We start from the raw sequence: 23,781 nt of genomic DNA, 5'->3' as shown, positions 1-23,781 counted from the left end.
AACAGTGGCATAGAAAGCGAGCTCAAGACCAACTCTAAGAGAGCTGACTTGTAAATCAGAAAGAAAGATGGGACAGGAGCTGAAAGATCAACAGGACCAAGAAGCCTGGTTGGCCTGTTTTGTGTTAAATTGTTCAGGGGAAACAAAAAGCAGGAGAGTGACTGATGTATTATAAGCAGAGAGAAGGCGAGGGTTGCAGGGTCTCTAGGGAGGCCGGGGGTGGGGAAAGTGTGGGGGCATGGCTGGAAAGGGTCAGGGTCCAAGTTAAAGGCAGATAAGGAGGTTCCCCCTTTCAAATCCCAAACTCATTTCATCCAGTCATCACTGGGCCAAGGAAGGGAGACAGCCCAGTCCTGAGCGTCTTTTAAAGTCAACAGTGTGAAGAGAACACAAAATAAATGTGCTTCCCTCTAATGTGCCAAATCCTGCCATCATTTGTCACCGAGTCCGTTTCCAAATCTCTGCTGCTCGCAAGGCCAACAGCACATCTAAATGCGGGAAGGGTTTAAAAAGAAATGCATTTGGAAGCAGGGGAAGCCAGAGCAGGCCGGCCAGAGAGCAAGCATCCCCTCCCCCAAGCCATTCAACACCCCCACCCCCAAGTTCTCTGGCGACCCAAGAGCCGCACGCCAACAGTTCTCCAGCACAGGCCAAGAATGCAAGCTCCGGTGAGTTGACCTTTTCCTTTCCCTGGGGGCACGGCATGCCCAAAGGGCAGGGACAAATCTAGCCGGAAAAACAGCTGGATCGTATGAAGGGTCATCTCAGGTTTGCCAAGCCAGAGCAGGGGCTGCACCTGGACACACGTCTGAGAGGCCTGACAGCCAGGCAGCAGCCCAGCCATAGCCCCACCACTCATGTGGCAAGTCTGGGTGACCAGCGGCGTCGTTGTGAACCGCGCAGCCAGTGGGTGTGGGTGTGCACGAGGGCTGAGCTCCTAGGCGCGCGCGCCGCGGGCGCCCCTCTCTGGGTGTCGGCGGCTATGACTCTTCGGAGAAACTGACAAAGTCCGGTCAAGTAGGGATGGGAGAGCTAGGGCTGGCTCGGGGCGCCCTTCCTCACCAGCAACCCTATCATTCCGTGCTAAGGAGCTGGCGACACGGTCTGCGGGGACCGGCTCACCAGATGCTGGAGCCCAGCGTGGACCAGAGAGCTCCCCCGGGAAGGGTCGTACTTTCCAAAAAGGGAGCAGAATCTGGAGGTTAGGATGGCCGAAGCCAAGCTTTCAAAGGTTCAATCGGTGGTTAAAAAAATAAATAAATAGAAAACCAACACGGCTCCAGGCCGGAGGCGCCCTCAGTCAAAGCCTGGGCAGCAGGTGTTACGGGTTTTTTTTTTTTTTTTTCCTCCCCACCGTGGGTGTCAGCCTCCGGGCTAAATGAAAATGCGGCCCCAGGCATCACCGGTTGGACCCGTCCCCACCCGGGGACACAGAACTTTCTAGGCTTTGGCTAGAGCTGAGCCTCAGAGGGGAGCAGGGGCGGAAAGTGGGATGGCACTAGTCGAGGCCAGTGATCCCCACTGGGGACTGGGTTCTCTCGAAGGTCCTCTTGCCTTCCCGGTCCGCAAGCCTCAGCCAGACATCTGCGAAGTTCGGGGACTCGCCGCGCCCGCCAGGTCGGTCCCCCTCCCCGACTCGGTCGCCAGGAGCAGGTCCCGCCGCCCGCGCCGCCGCTGCCGCAGCCCCGGCACTGGGCTGCAGCAGGGCGCGGGAAAGGGCACTTTGGCGCGGAGTGGGAACCGCGGGGAAGGTGGCGGCGCGGAGCCTGGCGACGACACTCCCTCCCCCGCCCCCGGGCACAGCCCCCGCCCCCGCCGGTCCGTCTATCAGAACCCTCTAGCCCCCACCAGAGTCCTCCGGCTCGGCGAGCTCGGGACCCCCGCCCATCTGACCCCCGCTCCCAGCGCAGAGCGCAGAGGAAGGGGGACACTTGGGGAAGGGGGGAGGCGGCCGCAGTCTCCGGGCGGCTTCGGCGGGGGCGCGGGCTTCTGTGGCGAGAAAATGGGCGGGGGCAGGGAAGGGCAGACCCTGCAGACGCGCGAATGGGGAGGGGGCGCGCCATTCCTCTCCAGCCCCCCAGGACGGGTGTGCCAACCAGGATCCGGAGGCGGGGAGGGCTCCAGGAAAGTTTATCGGGGAAAAGCCTGGCGCCTTGGGGGCTGGGAGGCTGAAGAAACTGAAGCCACGGTCCGGGTGCCCCGCAACGCCGGGCGGGGATGTCTGTCTCCCAAGGCCCCCCACACCGGCCGGATCCGCTCAAGTTGCGGCTGGGCTTGGGGGTAGCAGTAAGGGTGAGGGTAGCGCGGAGGACGGCTGAGGATGGGGGTGAACGCGGGGCGACCGAGGCGAGGCTGAGCAGGAGGGTGGGCGTTGAGGGGGGCGGGAGGTTAAGAGGGAGGGCGGAGGAAGGGACAGGGACCGGGTCGGGGATGGGTGGGCTCAGGGCTCGGGTGGGGCGCGTGGCCGGACTTACCCGCGGCGGCCGAGGCGCTGAGCAGTCCCCAGCCCAGCAGCAGCAGCAGAGGCGGCGGCGTCAGCGGCGGCGGCGGCTGGCGGCCCCAGCGGCTCCGGGCGCCCGGCACGAGCGCCGAAATCCCGGCTTCGGCGCGAGTCCTCCCCGCGGGGCAGCCGCAGCGCCCCAGCTCTCGTCCCCGCGAGCGCGGCATGGCGCGGCCGGCAGCGCCGAGGGAGAGGCTCCGCTCGCCGCCGAGGAGAAAGGAGGTCAGGAGAGCTCTGGAGCTTTTTTTTTCTGCTCGGAAAAAATCCCGGTACGAGGGAGCCCTGAGCTTCTGCGGCTGGAATGAACCAAGTGTCCGCCCGGCCGGGGAGAGGCGCGCTGCGCTCTCGGAAATGACTCGCTCCAATCCCGCTTCGCGGGGTTCGCGCCGGGGGGCGGGAGGGGGGGTGAATTATCCCCGGATTAATCACTCCGGAGCCGCTTCTCCGCCGCTCCAAATGCTGGGGGTGGAGGCGCAGCAAAGGAGAAAATATTGGGGGGTGGGTGTTCCTCTTCAGCGCCACCTCCACCTCCAGACAAACCGCAAATTACATCTAAAGGGTTGTTTATTCCTGTTTGTTTTACAATTGACCAGTTTCTTTTAAGTTCAGTTCTCTCGTCTCCATTTATAAGATCACCCATTAATACACCCCCCCCCCCATACACACGCGCGCGCACACACGCGGTGATACTGACACACACGCACTCACACACTGGCGCGCGAGCGCGCGCGCGTGCACACACACACACACACACACACATACACGCCTCTTCCACGTTTGGAAATTAGAATACTGTCTGAGAAAAGGTAACCAAAGAAGGACGCAGTTCCCCAAGTCACAGCTCTTACGAGCTGATCTTGGGTGGCGGCTTTGAACTTGAAATCTGGGGCGGGGGGCGATGCTTAGCCGCCCCATTGGCAGCAGCCTGCTACCCCATCCCAGGAGAAGGATGTGTGTGCACAGACCCAGAATTAAGAATTGGGGGGCGGGTGGGGGAACCCGTGGGTTCGGCTCCCTACGGTCTTTCCCCTATCCTAAGGCAAAAATCTTGGGCTGGAGGGAAGACTGGGTTTGTCCGCTGGGGTGGGGGTGGGGGGGTGCAGGTGAGCTTGGTAGAAAGACGGTGCAAGAGTTACTTGTACAATTTATCCTCAAATTAAATAACAGGACCCGGCTTCTTCTCGTTCTTACCCTCCCCCTCCCAGCCTTGGCCCCAGACCAGATGAGTTTCTCCCAATGGCGTGAGCCCCTCCCCATCTCGTCGTTGCCGCCGCGGCCGCCAGGCCCCAAGGGCTCCGCGCCGGTCCCCACCCCATCCCCCACCCCCACTCAGTCGCCGCCTCCGTCTCGTCTCTCCGAGGCGCCTCCGTCAGTCACGATGGCTCCTTTGCTGTCTACGCCAAACTCTCAGCGAACGGGAACAGACGCTGCTGGCTAGGGAGTGGGGGGTGAGGTGGGGGACCAGGAAGGGCAGAGCCCGGGGAGGAGGTCCCCGCCGGCGCGCCAGGTGCAAAGGCAGTAGCCGGGGAGCACCCACCTCCTCTGCCCGAGGCCCCCGGGAGAGGCTGCGCTGGGAGCTCTAGGGGGTGGCTAGCCTGAGCTCTAGCATCTGTGAGCCCGGGAGTCCGTCGCCCGCGGTCGGTGGGAATTTCCCGGGAAAGAACGTGGAAAGGGCTCTGGGGCTGACGAGCCGAGTGGGGAAAGCGGCCGGCAGGGCCGGAGGAGTGGATGCTGGCCCTTGTCCTCCACGCAAAACTTGCTCCCCAGAGCCACGACCTCTCAGCTAGCTCGGTGCCCGGCTCCCTCCTGCAGCCCACGTCGTGCCGGCTTCCAGTATGAGCTCATCCCGCAGCTGGGGAGCCAGCCCCAGGGGCCCCGGTCCGGTGAGCGTCCTCAGAATCGCCGGGCCCCTTCCCCACCCCCACCGCGCTGGCTTTCTCACCCCTCCCGACGCCGCCTCGTTGGGTGCCAAGAACCGACCGAACTCCCCAGTGAAAGGCCTGCTTTATGTCCCGGGAGCAGCGAGGCGGGGGCTTGTCGCTTCCCATTGTCCAGGCCCAGCCCCCAAAAGAGAGGGCTCAACTCAACCAGCCAAGCCTTGGCCTTCCAGCCTGCGCCAGCGCTGGGGAGAAGGGAGGGACTGGCTGGGCCATAAGAGGGGGTGCTGTTGGTGGGCTCTTCCCTGGGGTGGGGCCGGGGAAGCCGTGACTCCTAAACTTGGGCCTTTTCTCCTGGGGGAGGAGTCCGCTTCCAAAAAAAAAAAAGGAGGGGGAGCTGGCGGAATCCACCCGCATCCCGCAGCTGGTCAGGAGAGAGTCTGGGCTGTTCTACAATTCTGGGGCTCCCAGCCAGTAGACTTCCCCACCCGCTTTTCAGCCCCAGAATTCTGCTGCAACCCACAGCTGATGTTTACCCCAGAGGCCGCCTTGGCAACGGGACATTTGTCATCCTTCTCGCTGGGGGCAGGAGCACCCTTTTAATCCCTGACGCCCGCCCAGCTACCGACTTCCTCTACTATTCCTCCCTCTCTCTGATCTATCTGCGTCCACACACATTTCCTGAGGCCTCCTGAGCGCTGGGCCCTGTGCCAGCCTGTACTGTGGGCAATGCAGAGATGCACAGTGTGTGGTCCTGCCTGGGAAGATGTGGGGCAGAGATGGAAAGCCCCACCAGCCCATACAGTGGGGGCAGTGCCGATTGCCAGGACCGAAAAGTCACGTTCCAGGTTACAGATGGTAACAAAGGCACATCAAGACAATAAGCTTTTCTTGGCCTTGAGGGATCATACGGCTAACTTAAGGAGGGAAGTAGGATTTGGGCTGGACCCTGAGGACTGGATAGAGACTTGGACAAGGTAAAGACTGATTTCCTCAACAGATAATTGCGGGTCATTACATGCCAGACACTGTGCTATATACACCCCAGTGAACTGTCCCAGGCCTGATGAAGGCAGATGATAAATAAACAATTATATACAAAGTTACTAATTAAAGATGCTATTTTTAAAAAGGTCACAGTTGCTGTGTATACCTAAGGTATACACAGGGTATACCTTAATAGATAAATGGTCTGGGAAGGCCTCTCTGAGGTGGTGACCTTCAAGATGGGATTGAAAATTAGGCAAAATAGCCACGCAAAGATTTGGGAAATGGAAGGGCAAGGCCCTGTAAAGGAAGGGAAACCAGGGAAGAGGGCTGGGTCTGGGTCAAGGTGAAGAACAGGGACACCTGTTATTCAGAGATGAGGGGAGGATGAAGCCAGAGCCAGATCCTGCAGAGTGTCGCAGGGGATGGTAAGGAGACTGGAGTTCAGTCTTAAGCAGGGGGAAGTACCAGGTGAACTCGTTTGCTGGGGATGCTGCCATAATAAAGTACTATACACAGTGTGGCTGAAACAACAGAAATGTATTGTCTCAAAGTTCTGGAGGCTAGAAGTTAGAGATCAAGGTGTTGACAAGGTTGGCTCCTTCTGAGTCCTCTCTCCTCAACTTGTAGATGGCTGTCTTTCCCCTACATCTTTATATTGTCTTCCCATTGTACATGTGTGTGCATGCTAAGTCACTTTAGTCGTGTCTGACTCTGCAACTCCATGAACTGGTGCCCGCTAGCCTCCTCCATGGGATTCTCCAGGCAAGAATACTGAAGTGGGTTGCCATGCCCTCCTCCAAGCGATCTTCTCGACCCAGGGATCGTACCCACATCTCTTATGTCTCCTGCATTGGCAGGCAGATTCTTTACCACTAGCACCACCTGGGAAGCCCCAAGGAAACCACCTGGGAAGCCCTCTGTACATGTCTATGTCCAAATTTCTTCTTCTTACAAGGACACCAGTCATACTGGGTTAGGCCCCACCTTATAGATTTAGTTTTAGCTTAATTACCTCTTTAAAGCCCTGTCTCCAAATAGAGTCACATTCTGAGGTCCTGGGGGTTACAGTTTCGACATAGGAAGGGACACAGTTCAGCACATCACAGGAGGGGAGGACTTTTCAGGTGGAGGGAAGAGAGAAAAGGAATGCAAAACAGTCAGAAAATATATTTAAAGAGAGGCCCATTAGGTTGCATGGACTGCTTTATCAAGAAGGAGTCTGCAAAGGTGAATGGCTCTGTAGACCAAAGATGGGAACCCTGGGAACATTTGCAGTCCAAGGGAGAGGCAGGGGTCCAAGAGGTGATAAGAGATGGGGTCCAAGAGATAACTCCTTCTAGCCTAGGAGAATATGACTTTCAGACCAGCCTCCAGGGCTGGCTCTCTGCCCACACCTCCCAGTCTCTCCAGGAGCCAGAGGCAGCCATTGGTCAGGGTCTCTCCACAACATCAGATTGCACAAAAAAAGCCCAATGTGTGTGGTGACTCATCAAGATAAGTCTCCTTCCCGGATAAGATCAGAGTTTGTTTCAGAAAGAAAACAAGGCCCGGTGCTCTGGAGAACTCAGCCTGACTCAACTATAGGGGCTGCACCCTTGATGCCCTGCAAGTTTCATTCTGATATAAGAAGAGGATAAAAGACCCTTCTGAAGCCAAGAGACAAAAAAGGAGCAGGTAAATGGATGCCGTAATAATGAAGGCAGAAACGGAGGCCGAGGGGCAATTAGCATGGCAGAGCCAAGACTAGCTCAGAGGAAAAGCCTCCGGCCTGAGTGGAGGGTGAGAATTTTTCAATGAGTAGCACATTCACCCAGAAGCTAGTATTTCCCAAGAGTAAGGCTGTGACCGTAGAGATGACAGCTTCCCATGGAGAGGTGACAGGGTTCAGGAAGAAAGAGCCCAGAACAAACTTGGGGGAGGCTGTGGGCCCCCTTGCAACTAGGAGGGAAATGTGAAAAGGGGCCGTAGTCTGGGCTATTCCTCCAGTTCTAGTAAATGCTGGGGCCACCGAATTTTGGCATGTCTCACAGAAAGCCCGCAGTGAAACAAAGAAAGGGACAGAACTTGAGTTAGTGGCAAAGGAAGTCCAAGTTCCCTCTGCTTGTCAGAGGCCATAATCCACAAGAGAGAGGCGATGCTAGGCTCTCATCCCTACCTGAAGTCCCTCCCATCAGCTACCTTATCGCAGCCCCCAGACCTTCACTCAAGCTGCTTCCTCTGACTGCGATACTATCCCTTGTCTCATTGTGCAGAGTAGACCATTCCCAATCGCTGAGCTCAAGTGTCACCTCCTTCAGGTAGCTTCTCCTAACCAGCACCCGCCCCACCAACATGCACACTCTCTGCTTACTTAGAAGACCCTTGTTGGATGGTCAGCTAGCAGAACATCAAAACTGAATGCCTCCCGTTCCATGATATAGAGCAAAGGTTCTCCACTCAGGAGGGTGATTTGGCCCCCAGGGGACAGTGAGGACAGTGTCTGCAGACATTTGTGTTTGTTACCACTGGAGGATGCTAGTGGGTAGAGACGATGGCCTCTAGGGGATAGAGATGATGCTAAACATCCACCACCCAGGAATGCTTCCCTTCACCCCAAAGGATGATCTGACCAAAAATGTTGATCGTGCTAAATTATCACTGAGAAGTGGCTGCCCAGCCAGGACTACATTTTCCTGTCCCCTTTGCAGTTGAGTGCAGTCATGAGGTTCTAGTCCAAGGAATGTAAGCAGAAGCTGTGTGTGTGTGTCACTGCAAGGCTTATCCCATAAAATCCTCCAAACCTTATTCCTCCATTTGCTGGCTGGACAAAGAGCATCTGGAGGTACGTAGGGGATGGCAGAACCACGAGCTGGGAGCAGCCTGGATCCCAAACCATCATGTAGAGGAAAGTCACCCACCAGTTCAGGACATCTGAATTGGACTGTTAGGTGGAAAATGACCTTTAACAGCAAAAAGCCACCAAAATACTGCAGTGTGTTACAGCAGCTAGCAACAACCTCATACACCCCACCATGTTTTTGCTGTAGTATCATGTGCAATCATTTGCTTACTCCTCACTCATCTCTTCATTTGTGCCAGCCACAGATGTTAATCTGCATGCCAGGCCCCAGTGCCAGGTGCGGATGAAACAAAAATAAAGAAGGATAAGATATCGCCAGTGGTCCTCAACCTCAAGGGATGGGTAGTTTATTGAGAAAAGAGTTAAATAGTAAAGTATAAAGACTCTGGGAGAACTGCAGGATGTTATGGAAAAGAGAAGGGCTTCTAGCCCAGCCTGGGGAGAGGGTGAGAAGTGGCACCTTCCAGAATGAAAGCAGTGTGGGCAATTGCAGGGAGGAAGACATGTCGTGTGAAGAATCTGCATGCTCACAGCTGTCCAGGGTGTTGGGGAGAGGGCAGGAGGGGACCCCCTACTCTGCAACTACCAGTCTCTCTGGACTTGATGGCTTGATGGTGTTCTCATTTGCCACAACCTAGTGGACTGGGAGTTCCCCATGGCAGAAATCTTCTCCTGAGGTCTCCTGAGTCTTAGTGCCCGTGGAGTGTCTGGTCTTCTCTGCAGGAGGCTCTGCCCTAGCCTGCTCACAACTGAGCTCACCCACTTCTAACCCCACCCCACACCCTGCCCCTCTGCTCATTCCTGCATCTCAGGAACCGGCTTTATCATCCACCCAGTTCCTGAGCCAGAAACCCTGGGGATCACTCTGGACTCCCCTCTCACTCAGCCCCCATGTCCAGACAGCTCCAATGCCCTCTAAATTCTGCCTCCTTAACGTCTCTCAGGTCCTAGCCAGGCCCCACCTTCTCTCTTGCAGATTTCTTACAGCAGCCTCCTAACAGGTGCCGCCAACTCCTCTCTTGTCCCACTCAACATACCTTCCTCTTTTCCATTGGTTATCTTTTAAAACACCAACCTGATTTCACAGCTTTCCTGCCTCCCCCGGATGTTTCTCCATGGCCTGCGGAGTGAAACCCAAGCTCTCTGCTTAGACCTTCCCTACCTGCCCCTGCCTGCCCTCATCCTGTGCCTCCTGTCTCCCTACTCTGCACCCACCACACTCGCTCCAGCCATTCTGAGGCCCTTGCGCTCCTGAAATGAGCTACGCTTTCTCTCTCCCTTCCCTCTAGGCCTTTATGCACCCTGCTCCCTCTGCCTTCTATGTCTGGCATTCTCCTATTTGTCCTTCAAAACTCAGTCCAGGCGTCAGCTCTTACAAGCAATCTTTACCAATGCCCTTCAGAGTGCTTGGTACATGGTGGGCATTCAGTAGATCTTGGATGGATGGATGGATGGATGGATGGATGAGTAGGTGCTCAGTAATGTTTATGGAATGGACCCAAAGGTGTCTCTCCTAGACTCCATTATCTGAATTCCTTAAAGCAATGCCTTCTCTGCCTTATGATTTAATGTTATGCTCTCTGTCTTCAGAGAACCCTGATGTGAGAAACTGACCAACTTAATGGCATTTCTGTCTTTATGAAAACAGAATTGAATATATTGCCCACTATGTCACTCAGTGTCCTTTATACAAGGACTCATGATAAATTCATGCTTGGGGTTATTTCCAGGAAACACTTTGTCTCTGCAGATGAAGATGTGTATTTTCTGCTGTCAGAAAATAAAAACTCTGGCTTCCGACGTGTTTCCATTTTTGCTTTAGCTGACAAATAGGGATACCCAGTTTTATTACCTTATTAGCTCCATGCATTCTGACCAATTCAGGACCTGAAAGTAGCAACACTTTTCTGCTTTCTTTAGATGGAGTCAGCCCTCATTTTATTCCTCAATGCTGTGATTTTTACTTTTTAATCTGAACACTGCCTCAGATCATCTCAGCAGTGAGCTAATATAAATCTTAAATGAATGCATACTGGTCAGTGCCCAGGCCTGGAAGTTAGGGGAGGTAGGGCAGAGCCCCGAGCTTCTAGTTGGGAAGGAGCCCATACAGAGCCTCCCCAGGGATTCTTAGGGCTGCTGTCAGGACAGGAGTCTAGCAGGAAGGCCAAAGCAGAAGTGGGAGACCAACTGTATGCTGACCCTCTTGTCACCTTATGGGCCGCTGCTGACAAGATATATACTTTTGCTCCACCAACTATGGCCTTCCTCCCCTCGCTTTAAATAGAGATCTCATTGGCTGCCATTTTTACATTAATAGCTAATAACAACAATAATAGATGACACCACTCTAATGGCAGAAAATGAAGAGGAACTAAAAAAGCCTCTTAATGAGGTGAGTTGGTCCATAAAGAAGGTTGAGTGTTGAAGAATTGATGCTTTGAATTGTGGTGCTAAGACTCTTGAGAGTCCCTTGGACTGCAAGGAGATCAAAGCAGTCAATCTTAAAGGAAATCAAACCTTGAATATTCATTGGAAGGACCGTCGCTGAAACTGAAACCCCAATCCTTTGTCCACCTGATGTGAAGAGCCAGCTCACTGGAAAAGACCCTGATGCTGGGAAAGATCAAAGGCAGGAGAAGAGGATGACAGAAGATGAGATGGTTAGATAGCATCAAATTCAATGGACATGAATTTGAGCAAACTCTGGGAGATAGTGGAGGACAGGGGAGTCTGGCGTGCTGCAACCGATGGGGTCACAAAGAGTCAGACACAACTTAGCAAAGTATCTTTTATGGAGGTTGCAACCATGTGCCAGGCACTGTGCTGAGAACATTCATGGATGTCCCTCTTTGAATCTCTCCCCCTTCAAAGTGTTTCCATCCACTTGCAGATGATGAAATGCCAGAGAAGTTGAGCGTGTGCAAAGCCACCCTTTAGTAAGCAGCAGAGCAGGAATTCAAATTCAAGTTGTGTCTGCTGCCACCGTCCAAGCTGTTACCAATCTCCTCACAAATGGGCAAGAGTTGGAGGCAATAATAAGGAATGAAACACCCAGGGAAGTGGCAGGCAGGGATTGCTGATGGTACTGCCAGGAGAGAGGAGCCCCTGAGTCACAGCTTTGCTTCTAGAACCCTCCAGTGTCCTTTACAAAGTCATGGAAGGGGCTAGCTACTCTGTTTTTTGTTTATTTTTCTTTTTTGGCCATGCAACTTGTGGGGATGTTAGTTTGCCGACCAGAGATTTAACCTGGGCTCTGGTAGTGAAAGTCCAGGATCCTAAGCCCTGGTGCACCAGGGAATTTCTCAGGGTTGGATCCTCCGGTTCAGTTGGAGAAAAACATCCAAGGGAGGGCCATTCACCGGACAAATAGCTGCACCCTCCTCTCAATCCTGTTCTGACGGTTTGTCGGTTTGTCGCTTAAGAAGCCTGCCTGCAGTCTCTCTAAACATGGGGTCCCCCCTCTGGGCAGTTTGACCCTTTAGGCATAATCTGCTGTAGGCATCATGCCTCTGCAGTTTTCAGGGTCCTGCAAAAAGTTTCAGGCCTGGAAATGTTATTAGCTCCATGATACAAAGGAGAAAACCACAACACTGAAATCAGTAAATATTAAATTAAATATAAAATGCACCATTATGTCAACTTCATTAACTGTTGAATTTAGTAGTCATTAAAAATTTCATTACATCTGACAACAGCCTGTAGGTTGGAGTTTTCTCACTGCACAAGATCTCCCAAGTAGGCACCAAGATTGGTGAGAAATCATAGCCAACCATAAATTAAATAAATTACTCATGGCCAAAAATTTGCAAAAGAAAAATGACAAAAAAAAAAAAAACTTTTCAATTTCCTTGTACAGCCAAAAAGTTCTATTTATGGTGAGAGGTGGGTGTGTTGAAAATATGTTAGAGGAGGAATAGGGCCTCCATGAGGAAGCTATGAATCGAGAAAGAACATAAGCTGGGCCCACCTTTCCAAGTTCTCCATCCTGGCCATGTTTGTGTCTGTGATGGAAGCCAGGTGAGGGCAGGATTTGGCTGGAGAGTAGGTAAGGGGAGTTGCCTCCTCCTGAGGATTTCCTGGTTTCAAATAGAAAAACAAACATCCCAGAATCATAAATAATGATCGCTAACATTCCTTGGGTACATAGTATGTGCCAGACTCACCATTATAATCACAGCTCGTGTGTTATCTCAGTTGCCACAAAGCAAGTCTAGGAGGTCAGTATCTTGTTATCCCTATTCCACAGATGAGCAAACTGAGGCATCAAAAGGTGAAACAACCTTCTCAGGGTAATAGGGGTAGTAATGGGTACCCCTTTACTCACAAATTGAACCCACTGTTCAAGGTACTGAAGATACAATAGTGAAGGCTGTGTATGTGCGTGCTAAGTCACTTTAGTTGTGTCCAACTCTTTGCGACTCTATGGACTGCAGCCTGCCAGGGTCCTATGTCCATGGCATTCTCCAGGCAAGAATATGGGAATTAGTTGCCATGACCTCCTCCAAGGCATCTTTCCAACCCAGGGATCGAACTCACATCTCTTACATCTCCTATACCAGTAGTGCCACCTGGTAAGCCTAGTGAAGCCTAGTGCCTGCCTTTTCTAGAGCCTGAAGTGAAGCAGTCAATGGTCTTGGACACCATTTCATGTGCTGGGCACATAGATATTTATCAAGTTTCCCCCACACCTGCTGTGTAGCAGGCACTTCTGCAAGACTTTGCTCCCTTCATCAGCCTGTGTCAATGTGTAGACTAGAGGTTGTATTCATCTCCTAGCCCAGCCCTGTACCTTGCACAGTCAAGAAAAGCTTAGTTGATGATTCGAGTCCATTCCTCCATCACAAAGCAATTTCCCCAGTACAGCTAAAGCTCTCCCTCTTTACACGTAGCACAGAAGCTGTTATTGAGAAACTCCAGTGGCATGCACTTCAATGTAACCTACAAGGAAAGTAATATTCAGCACTTTTATGTGTCTCTTATGTGCCAGGCATTGTTTTAGGGACTTCTGTGTGCTAAGGAATTACTTAGTAATAGAATGTGTACAGTAGTTCTACAAAATAGGTGTTCTTTATTGTCATCCCACTTTACAAATGAAGAGATCAAGTGTTATGAGCTGAATGGTGTCCCTCCAAATTCAAGCGTTGAAGTCTTAACCCCTAGAGCCTCAGAATGTGAGGTATTATTTGGATATAAGAAGTTTAAAGAGTGGATAAGGTAAAATCAAGTCTTTAGGGTGAGTCCTAACCCAATATGACTGGTGTTCCTATAAGAGAAGGAGATTAGGACATAGACACAGAGGGAAGACCATATGAAGACACAGGAAGAGGATAACTGTATGTAAGGTGATGAGAGAGCATCAGGAGGAACCAACTCTGTCCACACCTTGATCTTGGACTTCTAGCCTCCAGAACTATGAGGAAATAAATTTCTGTTTTCTAAGCCACCCAGTGTGTGATGCTTTGTTGTGGCAGCCCTAGCAAGTAAGCACACCAAGGCATAGAGTATCTACCTACAGATACATTGCCAGAAAACATGAACTCATAATTTGAATGCAAGTAGACTATAAAGAAAGCTGAGCACAGAAGGACTGATGCTTTTGAACTGTGGTGTTGGAGAAGACTCTTGAGAGTCCATTGGACTGCAAGGAGATCCAACCAGTCCATCCTAAAGGAGATCAGTCCTGGGTGTTCATTGGAAGGACTGATGCTGAAGCTGAAACTCCAATATTTTGGCCACCTGATGCGAAGAGCTGACTCATTGGAAACCTGATGCTGGGAGGGATTGAGGGCAGGAGAAGGGGACGACAGAGGATGAGATGGTTGGATGGTATCACCAACTCGATGGGCATGGGTTTGGGTGGACTTCGAGAGTTGGTGATGGACAGGGAGGCCTGGCATGCTGCGGTTCATGGGGTCGCAAAGAGTCGGACATGACTGAGTGACTGAACTGACTGAACTGAGTCTGATTCTAGAGCCCATGTGTTTTTCAATAATGAAAGTGTTCTCTGTGCTGTCCAAAATGGTAGTCACAAGTCACGTGTGGTACTTGAAATGTGGCTAGTGTAACTAAGGAACTGAAATTTGGAGAAGATTCTTGAGAGTCCCTTGGACTGCAGGGAGATCAAACCAATCAATCCTAAGAGAAATCAACCCTGAATATTCACTGGAAAGACTGATGCTGAAGCTGAAACTCCAATACTTTGACCATCTGGTGCGAAGAGCCAACTTACTGGAAGAGGCCCTGATGCTGGGGAAAACTGAGGGCAGGAGGAGAAGGAAACGACAGAGGATGAGGTGGTTGGATGGCATCACTGACTCAACGGACATGAGTTTGAGCAAACTCTAAGAGGAAGTGGAGGACAGGGAAGCCTAGAGCACTGCAGTCCATGGGGTCACAAAGAGCCAGACACGACTTAGTGACTGAGCAAGAACAACAAAAGTAAAATAGCCACAGTGGCTAGCGACTACCAAACTGGACATAGCTTTCTTTTCACTGGTTCTAGGTATTCCACTTAAGTTTTTTTTTAATTGAAGTACAATTGATGTACAATATTGTATAAGTTACATGGGTACAATATAGTGATTCATAATTTTTAAAGCTTGTACTCCATTTGTTGTTGTTGTTATTCATTGTTGTTCAGTCACTTAGTCTGACTCTTCACATCCCCATGGACAGCAGCATGCCAGGCCTCCCTGTCTCTCACCATCTCCCGAAGTTTGCCCAAGTACATGTCCATTGCATCAGTGATGCCACCCTACCATCTTATCCTCTGATGCCCTCTTCTCCTTCTGCCCTCAGTCTTTCCCAGCATCAGGATCTTTTCCAGTGAGTCAGCCCTCTGCATCAGGTGACCAAAATATTGGAGCTTCAGCTTCAACATCAATTCTTCCAGTGAGTATTCAGGGCTGATTTCCTTTAAGATTGACTGGTTTGATCTCCTTACTGTCCAAGGGACGCTCAAGAGTCTCCTCCAGCACCACAGTTCAAGGGCACCAATTCTTTAGCACTCTGCCTTCTTTACGGTCCAGCTCTCACAACCATACGTGACCACTGGGAAGAACATAACCTTGACTATACGGACCTATGTTGGCAAAGTGATGTCTTTGCTTTTCGACACACTGTCTAGGTTTGTCATAGCTTTCCTGCCAAGAGGTAGTTGTTATCTCATGGCTGCAATCACCATCTACAGTGATTTTAGAGCCCAAGAAGAGGAAATCTGTCACAGCTTCCACATTTCCCGCTTATGTTTGCCATGAAGTGATGGGGCCGGATGCTGTGATCTTAGTTTTTTTAATATTTAGTTTTAAGTTGGCTTTTTCACTCTCCTCCTTCACCCTCGTCAAGAGGTTCTTTAGTTCCTCTTCACTTTCTGCCTTAGAGTGGTATCATCCACATATCTGAGGTTGTTGATGTTTCTCCCACCAATCTTGATTCCAGCTTGTAACTCATCCAGCCCGGCATTTATTTCTCATGATGTGCTCAGCATATAAGTTAAATAAACAGAGTCATAACAGCCTTGCTGTACTTCTTTCTCAATCCTATTCTGTACAGGGTTCTGACTCTTGCTTCTTGAGCCTCATACAAGTTTCTCAGGAGACAGGTAAGATGGTCTGGTATTCCCATCTCTTTAAATACTCCACTTGTAGTTAGTATAAAATGTTTGTTCTATTCCCTATGTTGTATAATATATACCGGTAGCTTATTTTATACCTACCTGTTTGTATCTCTTAATCACCTACTCCTTTATGGCACTTCCTGGCTTGCCTCTCCTCACTAGAAACAGCTAGTTTGTTCTCTATATCTCTGAATCTGCTTCCTTTTTCTTACTAGTTTGTTGTATTTGTATTTTTTAGATTCCAAATGTAAGTGCTATCATACAGTATTTTTCTTTCTCTTTCTGACTTATTTCACTTAGCATAATGCCTGCTGCAGGTGGCAAGATTTCATTCTTTTTTTATGGCTGAGTACTCCATTGTAGATATGTGTATGTTGTGTATGTGTCTCAAATCTTTATCCATTCATCTGTTAATGGACATTCAGGTGCCTTCATACCTTGGCAATCATAAATAATGCTGCTATGAACATTGAGGGTACACGTATCTTCTTGAATTAGTGTTTTGGGTATTTTTTTGGATGTATACCCAGGAATGGAATTGTTCAGTCATATGGTAGTTCCATTTTTTAGTTTTTTGAGAAACCTCCATACTGTTTGCTAGTTAAGTTTTTTGCACTCTTCTAGGCACCTCAGCTGTGTATTTCAAGAAACAAACCCCTATCTTTGTTCCCTATCCCTGTTGTATTGCTTTTTTTTTTTTTTTTTTTTGCAATTTTTTTGCAATCCTTGGCCCCTGTTGCCTGGTCTCCTGCTGAAAGGGAGAGAGAACAGAAGGAATGAGTGAGCCGGCTAACTTTCCAGAATCCTGCAGCCGGAGCGGTGCAGGGTTGACAGTGTTCTGCTCTAAGCATAGGTGTTAGCCAACCAAATGCCAAGCAGCACAAACACTGAATGACATTTTCAGAACTATTAATATTTCATCAGAAATGATCACTTTTCCTTTAAATACACTGTCTTAAAAGGTTTTCTACATTCTTAACTATAATTTTATTCAGTCTAGGTCCTCGGAATTTTCCCCAAAGGAACACATCTTCAATTTTATAATGAAAATCAAAGGGGAATCAAGGTTGGATTTCAAAATTTAGAGTCAATATTTCCAGGAACTCAGGCCCTCTGTAAAGAGCAAGACTGTGTATTGGGCACCTACTGTATGCCAGGCACTTCATATAGTATGCCATAACTTCATCCAACACATATTTATGAAGTACCCACTGTGTAGCGGAAATGTGATCTTCCTAATAATTTTTTAACACCATTTTACAAAAAAAGGGCCCTTTCTCCATCCTTCTATTTCATCTCCAATGTCACCTTACCTATGCGAAGAGGCCTGCCTGGACTGTCATCTCATGCTGCCTCGCCTCTTCTCCCCAGTGCCTCACTTTGTTGGCTAGTTTCCATCAGAGCCCTCATTTCATCTATAATTATTACTTATTTACTTGCTCTGCTAGTTGGTGATCTGTCTCCCTTCACTAGAATACAGGCTTCATGAAAGCAAGGAACGTGCGGGTATTTTCACCTTCATCCTTCCCCAGTGTCCAGCAACTCACCAGCAGAGAGAAACGCTCCAGTTATATCTGGGGAATGAATGAAGGAGGGGAGAAGTGAAGAAAGTTGTTAAGGTCACACAGCTAGGAAAGAGCAGTTTCAGGATTCAACTGTATATATATGTTTTTGGCTGCCATCTCAATTCAAGCCCATGCCTCTTTTTTCTTTTGAGGACTCTTGCCTGGCAAATCCCAGGGACAGAGGAGCCTGGTGGACTGCTGTCTATGGGGTCGCACAGAGCTGGACACGACTTAGGCGACTCAGCAGCAGCAGATCATCCTTTACTGGAGAAACACTGGAGGAACAACTATAGACTCCTGGGGCCAGAGAGCCCTGTTGCTTAAAGAAGCTCCTCCAGTGAGGGAAGGAGCCCGTTGAGCCGCAGACAGCTTGGCTCCTCTCTGCACCTCCGCCCACCCCGGGGACCACTGAGCCCAGCACTAGGGGAACCAGTCTTTCTCAGTAGCCTGGGGTGCCTGGTTTGAACCCCAGTTCCCCGCTTCCGGGTGGGCCTTGGATACACTCCTTTGAGACTCGGTTTCCTCAAATGTAGGAGAGGACATAATGGTACTAACTTCCTGAGGTTGTTGGGAGTGAATGGGACACAGAAAAAGCCCAGCGCCGGGCCCACGATAGGCCCGATCAAATGGCAGTGAGGGGTGAAATCGGCGACTCAGGGGGCAGCGAGCAGGCACGCCCAGGTGGGTGCGGAGGAGCGGCTGGCCAGGCGGGGCGCGATGCCCTGCACTTCTAACGGGGGCGAGCGCCGTGGGGTCCGCCGGGCCCCGCCCCCGCCCCACCGGAGGACCTGGGGCGCCGACCGAACTCTGGGCGTCCCGCGCACCGAGCCGTTGCGTTTGAAACCCACCAAGGAATTCCAGCGCTGGACGGGAGGGGTCCACAGGCAGGCAGGCAATTTGGCACAGCCGCCCCCCCGAGACAGCGCCCGTTTGAGGCTTTAGGGACCCTTCCCCGAGGATCTCAAAGCCCGGCGAGGCGGGGAGGCGGGTCGTGGCTGGTGTCTGCTGGGGACAGCGGGCGGGCGCTGGGCACTCGGGGACTGTTTCTGCGGGCCGGCGGCTGAGCGGCCGGGAGAGGGAGACCAGGGGGGCCGCTGGGGCGAGCAAAGCGGGGCTTAGCGGGGCGGCGGCCCTGGGAAGACCCCGGGAGATCCCGATGGCGGGCTCCCAGCCCCCGGCGCCTCGCACGGTGCCAGGCCCTCAGCCCCGCACCCCCCAGGCTTAGCGTGCGCTGATGGACTGAGACTGGGGTCGTGTGGCGACGGGTGAGGCCCAGGGACTGCGGGGAGAGCCAGCCCTCCCCCTCCAGCTGTTCCCAGATGTCATTCTGCCTGCCCAGGCGCCTGGTTCCTGAGCTCAGGGGGATTCCACGGTTACTAAGCTACTGGTTTTTGTTGACTTTTAAATATTTTCTTCTACGGGAAAGGGGGAGGGGGGCAAAAGTCAGGAAAGAGCAACTAAAAACGGATCAAAATAAGCTCCCCCTCCCCGCAAGAAAGCTGTCCTCCATTCACCTTTCAAACACAAACCCAGGGCCTCTGAACACAGTCACCTTTCTGGACCAGCGGCCGGACAAAACTGACCTCCTTCCTCCCCATCCTCACTGCCCTTTCTGGTGAATGAGGGGTGGTGGTGGATGGTCACCCTGTCTTCGAGCCCTGGGTGGACAAAAAGGCTTCCGGAAAGAGAGGAAGAGGATGGCCAGTGGCAATGGGCTGGCTTCGTCCTCGGCCCTGGGGACCAAGCGCCCCTCCGCCCTGGGCCCGTTCCCCAGATACATCTGGATCCACCAGGACACACCCCAGGACAGCTTAGACAAGACTTGCCATGAAATCTGGAAGAGAGTTCAGGGCCTGTCAGAGGCCCTGCAGCCCAGGACCTCCAAGGAGCAGCTCTCTGCCCCCGCGGCTGGCACTCTGAGAGACAACAGGCTCAGCTTTCAAGAAGAGTGAGTGTGCCCTTACTTCACGGAAGGGAGGAGGGAGGAGATGAGGTCTGACTTTCAGGTCCAGGATGTGTGTTTTAACCTGTTGTTCTGCCTGGCTAAACTCTAAAGGCTGTGTGTTTTCCGCCACCCACCATGGCCCTTTGACAGTCTTTACAGGAACAAAATGATTGGGGTCCTGAAGTTACCTGGGTGAAGGGCCAGAACAGGACTGTATTTCTGCTGCTGTACCAGCCCACTAAGGGAACATTTCTTGTGCAAAGGCATAGGCAACACCAAGGTAGATCTGAAGACCTTGAAAAACCACCCTAGCCAGGGTGAAGGTTAGATGTCTGTGGCTTTCTCCAGGGGCAACTAGAATGTGCTTCTCCCCTGTAAAGCTAGGCATTGGCACAGATGAATTTGGTGGTTTTAAACCACATCTGGAATTTCCTAATACAGGGAGCAGCTGTCCCATTCAGCCTTCACAGAAGCCGCTGCAAGAGCGCACATCAAAATATTTACTGGGAAGGCATTGACATATTCAGAGGACATAATAGAAAATTAAAGTGCGGGAAGATGGCTGTAAATAGCCCGTTTCCTGGATGGGAAATCCTGTATCTGGGAAACACAGAGCTAAATGTTTCTCCACCAGGGCAAAGTTGGGCAGATATTGTTGGGGATGGATATATTAGAAAGGAGAAGGAGGAGCAGAGAGGAAGAAAGGACCTCGTTAGGAAAAGCAAGTAAATCCACCAAGTTGTTCATGTCACTGTTGAGCACTTGTTCACTGCTTTGCATCTTCAAAGTGGGCTGCAAACATTAATTAATGCCTCCCAGAGTCCCTGTGAGGCAGGTATTCGTGTCCCCATTTTACAGATGGATTAAGTGTTAAGAATTAAGTGGTCATTAAAGACTAAGTGATAATTAAGTGTTGCCTGTTCCAACACATGCTCCAGCTCAGCTCAGAGATGCTCTGAAGTGGGGGAACCCTTCAGGCAATTACCAACTGTGTCTGGTTTCAGGGATTTCTACCCAAGAGCTAGGAAAGGCAAAGTGTAGCTGCTTCCCAATTCACACTCCCTGAAGTCAGGCCCTCTGGGGGCTCATTCACTTGCTACACATAAGGGTAGAAGGCACTTTGCCCGTTGTTGCCTCCTCTGCCCCTGCTCAGCAGGACATGGCTGGGATGGGAATGGCCTTGTCTACAGTCAGATTCCTCCGGCGGCACTGAGGCCCTCTCCCCTACCCACTGCCATCTGCTCTGGGGCAAGGACTGGGCAGAGAGCCTGTGGGGCTGTGCCCAGCTCTCAATGGCCAAAGAGCTGATTGTCCACTTTGTGAACCAAGGGTCAGTGGCAGTTTCCAGAAGCTGGCACCCTCTCTGCCAGGACTCATGGAGTTAGTGGAGACAGACTCTACTTCCAGTCTGCACTTGGCTGGAAAGTGAACCTGGCAAACCTTTGGCCGGTCCGTTTGGCCTTGATTTTCTCATCTGCAAATTGAGGGTTATATGCCCTGCCCTGTCCACATCGAGTTGATAATGAGGATCAAATGTGATGGGGACAGGAAATGATCAGCTGCATTATCCCAGTGAGGCTGTCCCTAAATGCGGTTCTCAAGGGCTTGGGGATTTGGGTTGTTTTTGTTGCCTTCGATCTGGGGTTTTCATATGCTGTTGATAGATGCTAGAGTACTTCGGAGACCACCTTCGAGTTGAGTGGCCTGATTTCTGGGTCCCAATCCCAACCTCAGCCAGAACCGTTCAGCTTTTATGGCTTTTGCTTACTGGAGTTCAAAAGTAAAGTAAAGGCTGCACTGGAAAAAAAGTTGTGCTATGAGAAAAGAGCTAGGAAACCATTGCCTTGGAGGAATAAATGATATCATAATTGTGCAGATATCAACCAGGTAGAACACAATGAGCTATTCTTGAAACAAAGGCAGCTGCGATGGTGGAGTCAGAGAGCTCTGGTTTCAGATCTCATTTCAGCGCTGTGCCAGCTGTGGGATTTGTTTAATTTATGTGAGTTTCAGTTTCCTCATCTGCCAAGTGGAGATGATTACTATGCATTTCATGGGGTTGTTGGGATGATTAAATGGGATATTTAAACATTCCCGGTAATAACCAGGATTTGTAAAAATTCCTTATAATGATGATGGTGATTTCTTTAAGCCCTACAATTATCACATGAACTGGGGACTATTTTAAACTCCCCTTCTTTTTATTTTTTGTTATGCAAATGTTCAAACCTGTAAAAGAGAATGGTGTAGTGAATTTCTGTCAATCATCTTCATTAATTATTAACTTTGGTCCATTCTTGTTTCAGTTCTTCCTCCCCTATTTTTCAATCAAATCCTCTTTACAGATGAAATAACTGGTTTGGAAGGCTTCATTTCTTGGCCTGAGGTCCTACAGTTAGGAAGTGGTGGAGTTTCAGAAAACAAACCTAGGACCATCTTAAGCCACTATGTAGTGGTGTTGGCTCCCTCCCCCTAGGAACTGAGACATCTTTTTGGAAAGTCAAAATATTTGGCAGTCTCATGTTCTGGGTGAGCAAACATAGCTAACAGAGTTCATATCCAGGGAGCTGTCCAGCATATTTGTCAGATGGCTTCAGGCCCACAAGATAACCTCTCAGCCTCTCAGATAATCTGTCTAGTGTTTCATTTGTAAACCCAGTTTGGGTTTTGGTAATGTTAATTGCTGTCAAGGCAGCTAGACAAGTAAGTTCTAGAACTCTTATTGGCCAGATTTTTTTTAAATTTTGTCCCCATTTATCATGGAAACCCAGACATCTCAAGTTTGAAAGAGAACTTGGAGTCTGCTTTCTGTTGCTTGAATCCCTTCCTTGACATCCTTGCTAAATAGTTATCCACTCGTACACTTTCTTAAATGAGAAGCTCCCTGCTTTCTAAGGTAGCTCCTTCCCTTGCTATGAATCCTGATTGTCAAAAAATCATTTTCTTTTAGTGCTGAAATCTGTCTCTATCAAACCTATTGACCTGTATTCTGCCCTTAGGGCTCCAAACCAAACCTATCCCCCTTTCCTCTCAGTAGCCCTTTTAGTTATTGAAAGATGGTAACAACATCTTTCCTAGGATTTCTTGTCTGTATAAGCTGAGTATCTTTGTTTTTCTGAGCTTCCCTTCATGTGCCAATTTGTTCAGTTTGGTCAGTTTCCTGCCCACACTACTGGTTCATAGGGCAGTGCAGCAACCAGAATCAAGTACAATAATCCAGATATGATCCAATCTGAGCAGATTCGGCTCTCCTCCTCCATATTCTATATTCCTGTTCATGGCAATTAACATTCACTTTTCTCCCCATGCTGACTTCAGCCTGTGAACACACTTTGAGTTCATTCATTCAATTATTCATTCAACACATACTTATTAATCCATCTACTGTGTGCCTGGCACTGTGCTGAGAGCTAGTGAAATAGACCTCTAAACCAGACAAGGTCCTCCCTCCCTAGAGCTGGAATTCAAGTAGGGGAGAGAAACAGAAAGTAAGTAAACAAAAGAATATAACTTTAGGATGGACAAAGGACCAGTATTCTAGTTGGAAGAAACCAACTGTAAGCACGTTAAAATTAAACCAGATAATTTCAGCTAGGGAGGAGTGAGCTTATGGAAATAAAGCTGACTAAAGTACTAAGGGGACCTCCTTTAGATGGAGTGGTCAGGGAAGACCTCTCTAAGGAGAGGTAGTCCTTTGAGCCAAGACCTGGATGCCAAGAAGGAGCCAGTCAGGTGAAAATCTAAGGAAGGATGTCTAGGTAGAAAGGAAAGAAATGACAGACTCTGAGATGTGAGTGGGCTTGGAGAAGGACAACAGGGCTGGGGTTTGGTAAGTGATGCAATGTGGTACAAGGCGATATCAGAAGCAGGCAGGCAAGGTCTCAGGAGGCCTGAAGAACCTCAGTGGGGAGTTCAGATTTGATTCTGCATGTCACGGGACACCTTTGGAGGTTTTTAGGAAGCAGGTGTAACATGATTGCATGGACTAGTTTTTAAGGATGCTCTAGCTGCTGTGTGGAAATGAGGCAGGCGAGAGAGTAAGTGGGGAGACCTCTGGAAAGATGCTACAGTAGTCCAGGGGAGCACAATGGTGATGATGACTGGACCAGAGTGAGGGCAGTGAGAATGGACAAAGTGGGGGATTTGGCATGTATTTTGAAGGGAGCCAAAGGAGCCTGCTGATGGTTTGGGGCACACAAACAGAGACATCAAAGCTGAATTGAGGTTTTTGGCTTGAGCACTGGTTGGACAATTTATTGAGGAAGAAATGAAGAGAAATGGGCTGTGAGGGAGGAATCTGTAGTTCTATCTAATGTCAGTTTAACTCCAGAATCTCATTCAGCTATCTTTTAATTAGTCTTAAATTTGGGCAGAAAGAATTGTGGAAAGTCACTTACTGACTCATATTCTAGGATTCCCTATTCATTCAGTTTCCCTGTTACTAACACTT

The 23,781-nt window shown here is 50.3% G+C and overlaps 2 protein-coding genes across 7 annotated transcripts in view; one reads left to right on the top strand and one right to left on the bottom strand.

Moving 5' to 3' along the window:
• Window positions 1-18,402, bottom strand: part of CSMD2 (CUB and Sushi multiple domains 2) — a 697,019-nt gene extending 678,617 nt beyond the window's left edge. For 3 of the 5 annotated variants that reach the window (XM_070468423.1, XM_070468424.1, XM_070468427.1), the window contains exon 1: window positions 2,475-2,875. In XM_070468423.1, the coding sequence (XP_070324524.1) occupies window positions 2,475-2,667 (193 nt within the window). In that variant the 5' untranslated portion in view covers window positions 2,668-2,875. Of the gene's footprint in view, window positions 1-2,474; window positions 2,876-12,173; window positions 12,283-17,337; window positions 17,396-17,941; window positions 18,077-18,234 lie in introns of those variants that run through there. The other 2 variants (XM_070468425.1, XM_070468426.1) reach the window with 2 other exon arrangements.
• A 161-nt stretch (window positions 18,403-18,563) lies between these two features.
• C5H1orf94 (chromosome 5 C1orf94 homolog) overlaps window positions 18,564-23,781 on the top strand; it is a 39,052-nt gene continuing 33,834 nt past the window's right edge. For both annotated transcript variants that reach the window (XM_020879008.2, XM_020879007.2), the window contains exon 1: window positions 18,564-19,334. In XM_020879008.2, the coding sequence (XP_020734667.2) occupies window positions 19,006-19,334 (329 nt within the window). In that variant the 5' untranslated portion in view covers window positions 18,564-19,005. The remainder of the gene's footprint in view (window positions 19,335-23,781) is intronic.

This window comes from Odocoileus virginianus, chromosome 5, assembly GCF_023699985.2.
Source record: "Odocoileus virginianus isolate 20LAN1187 ecotype Illinois chromosome 5, Ovbor_1.2, whole genome shotgun sequence".
In the NCBI taxonomy this organism is placed as follows: domain Eukaryota; kingdom Metazoa; phylum Chordata; class Mammalia; order Artiodactyla; family Cervidae; genus Odocoileus; species Odocoileus virginianus.
This window is presented reverse-complemented; position numbering and strand designations above follow the sequence as displayed.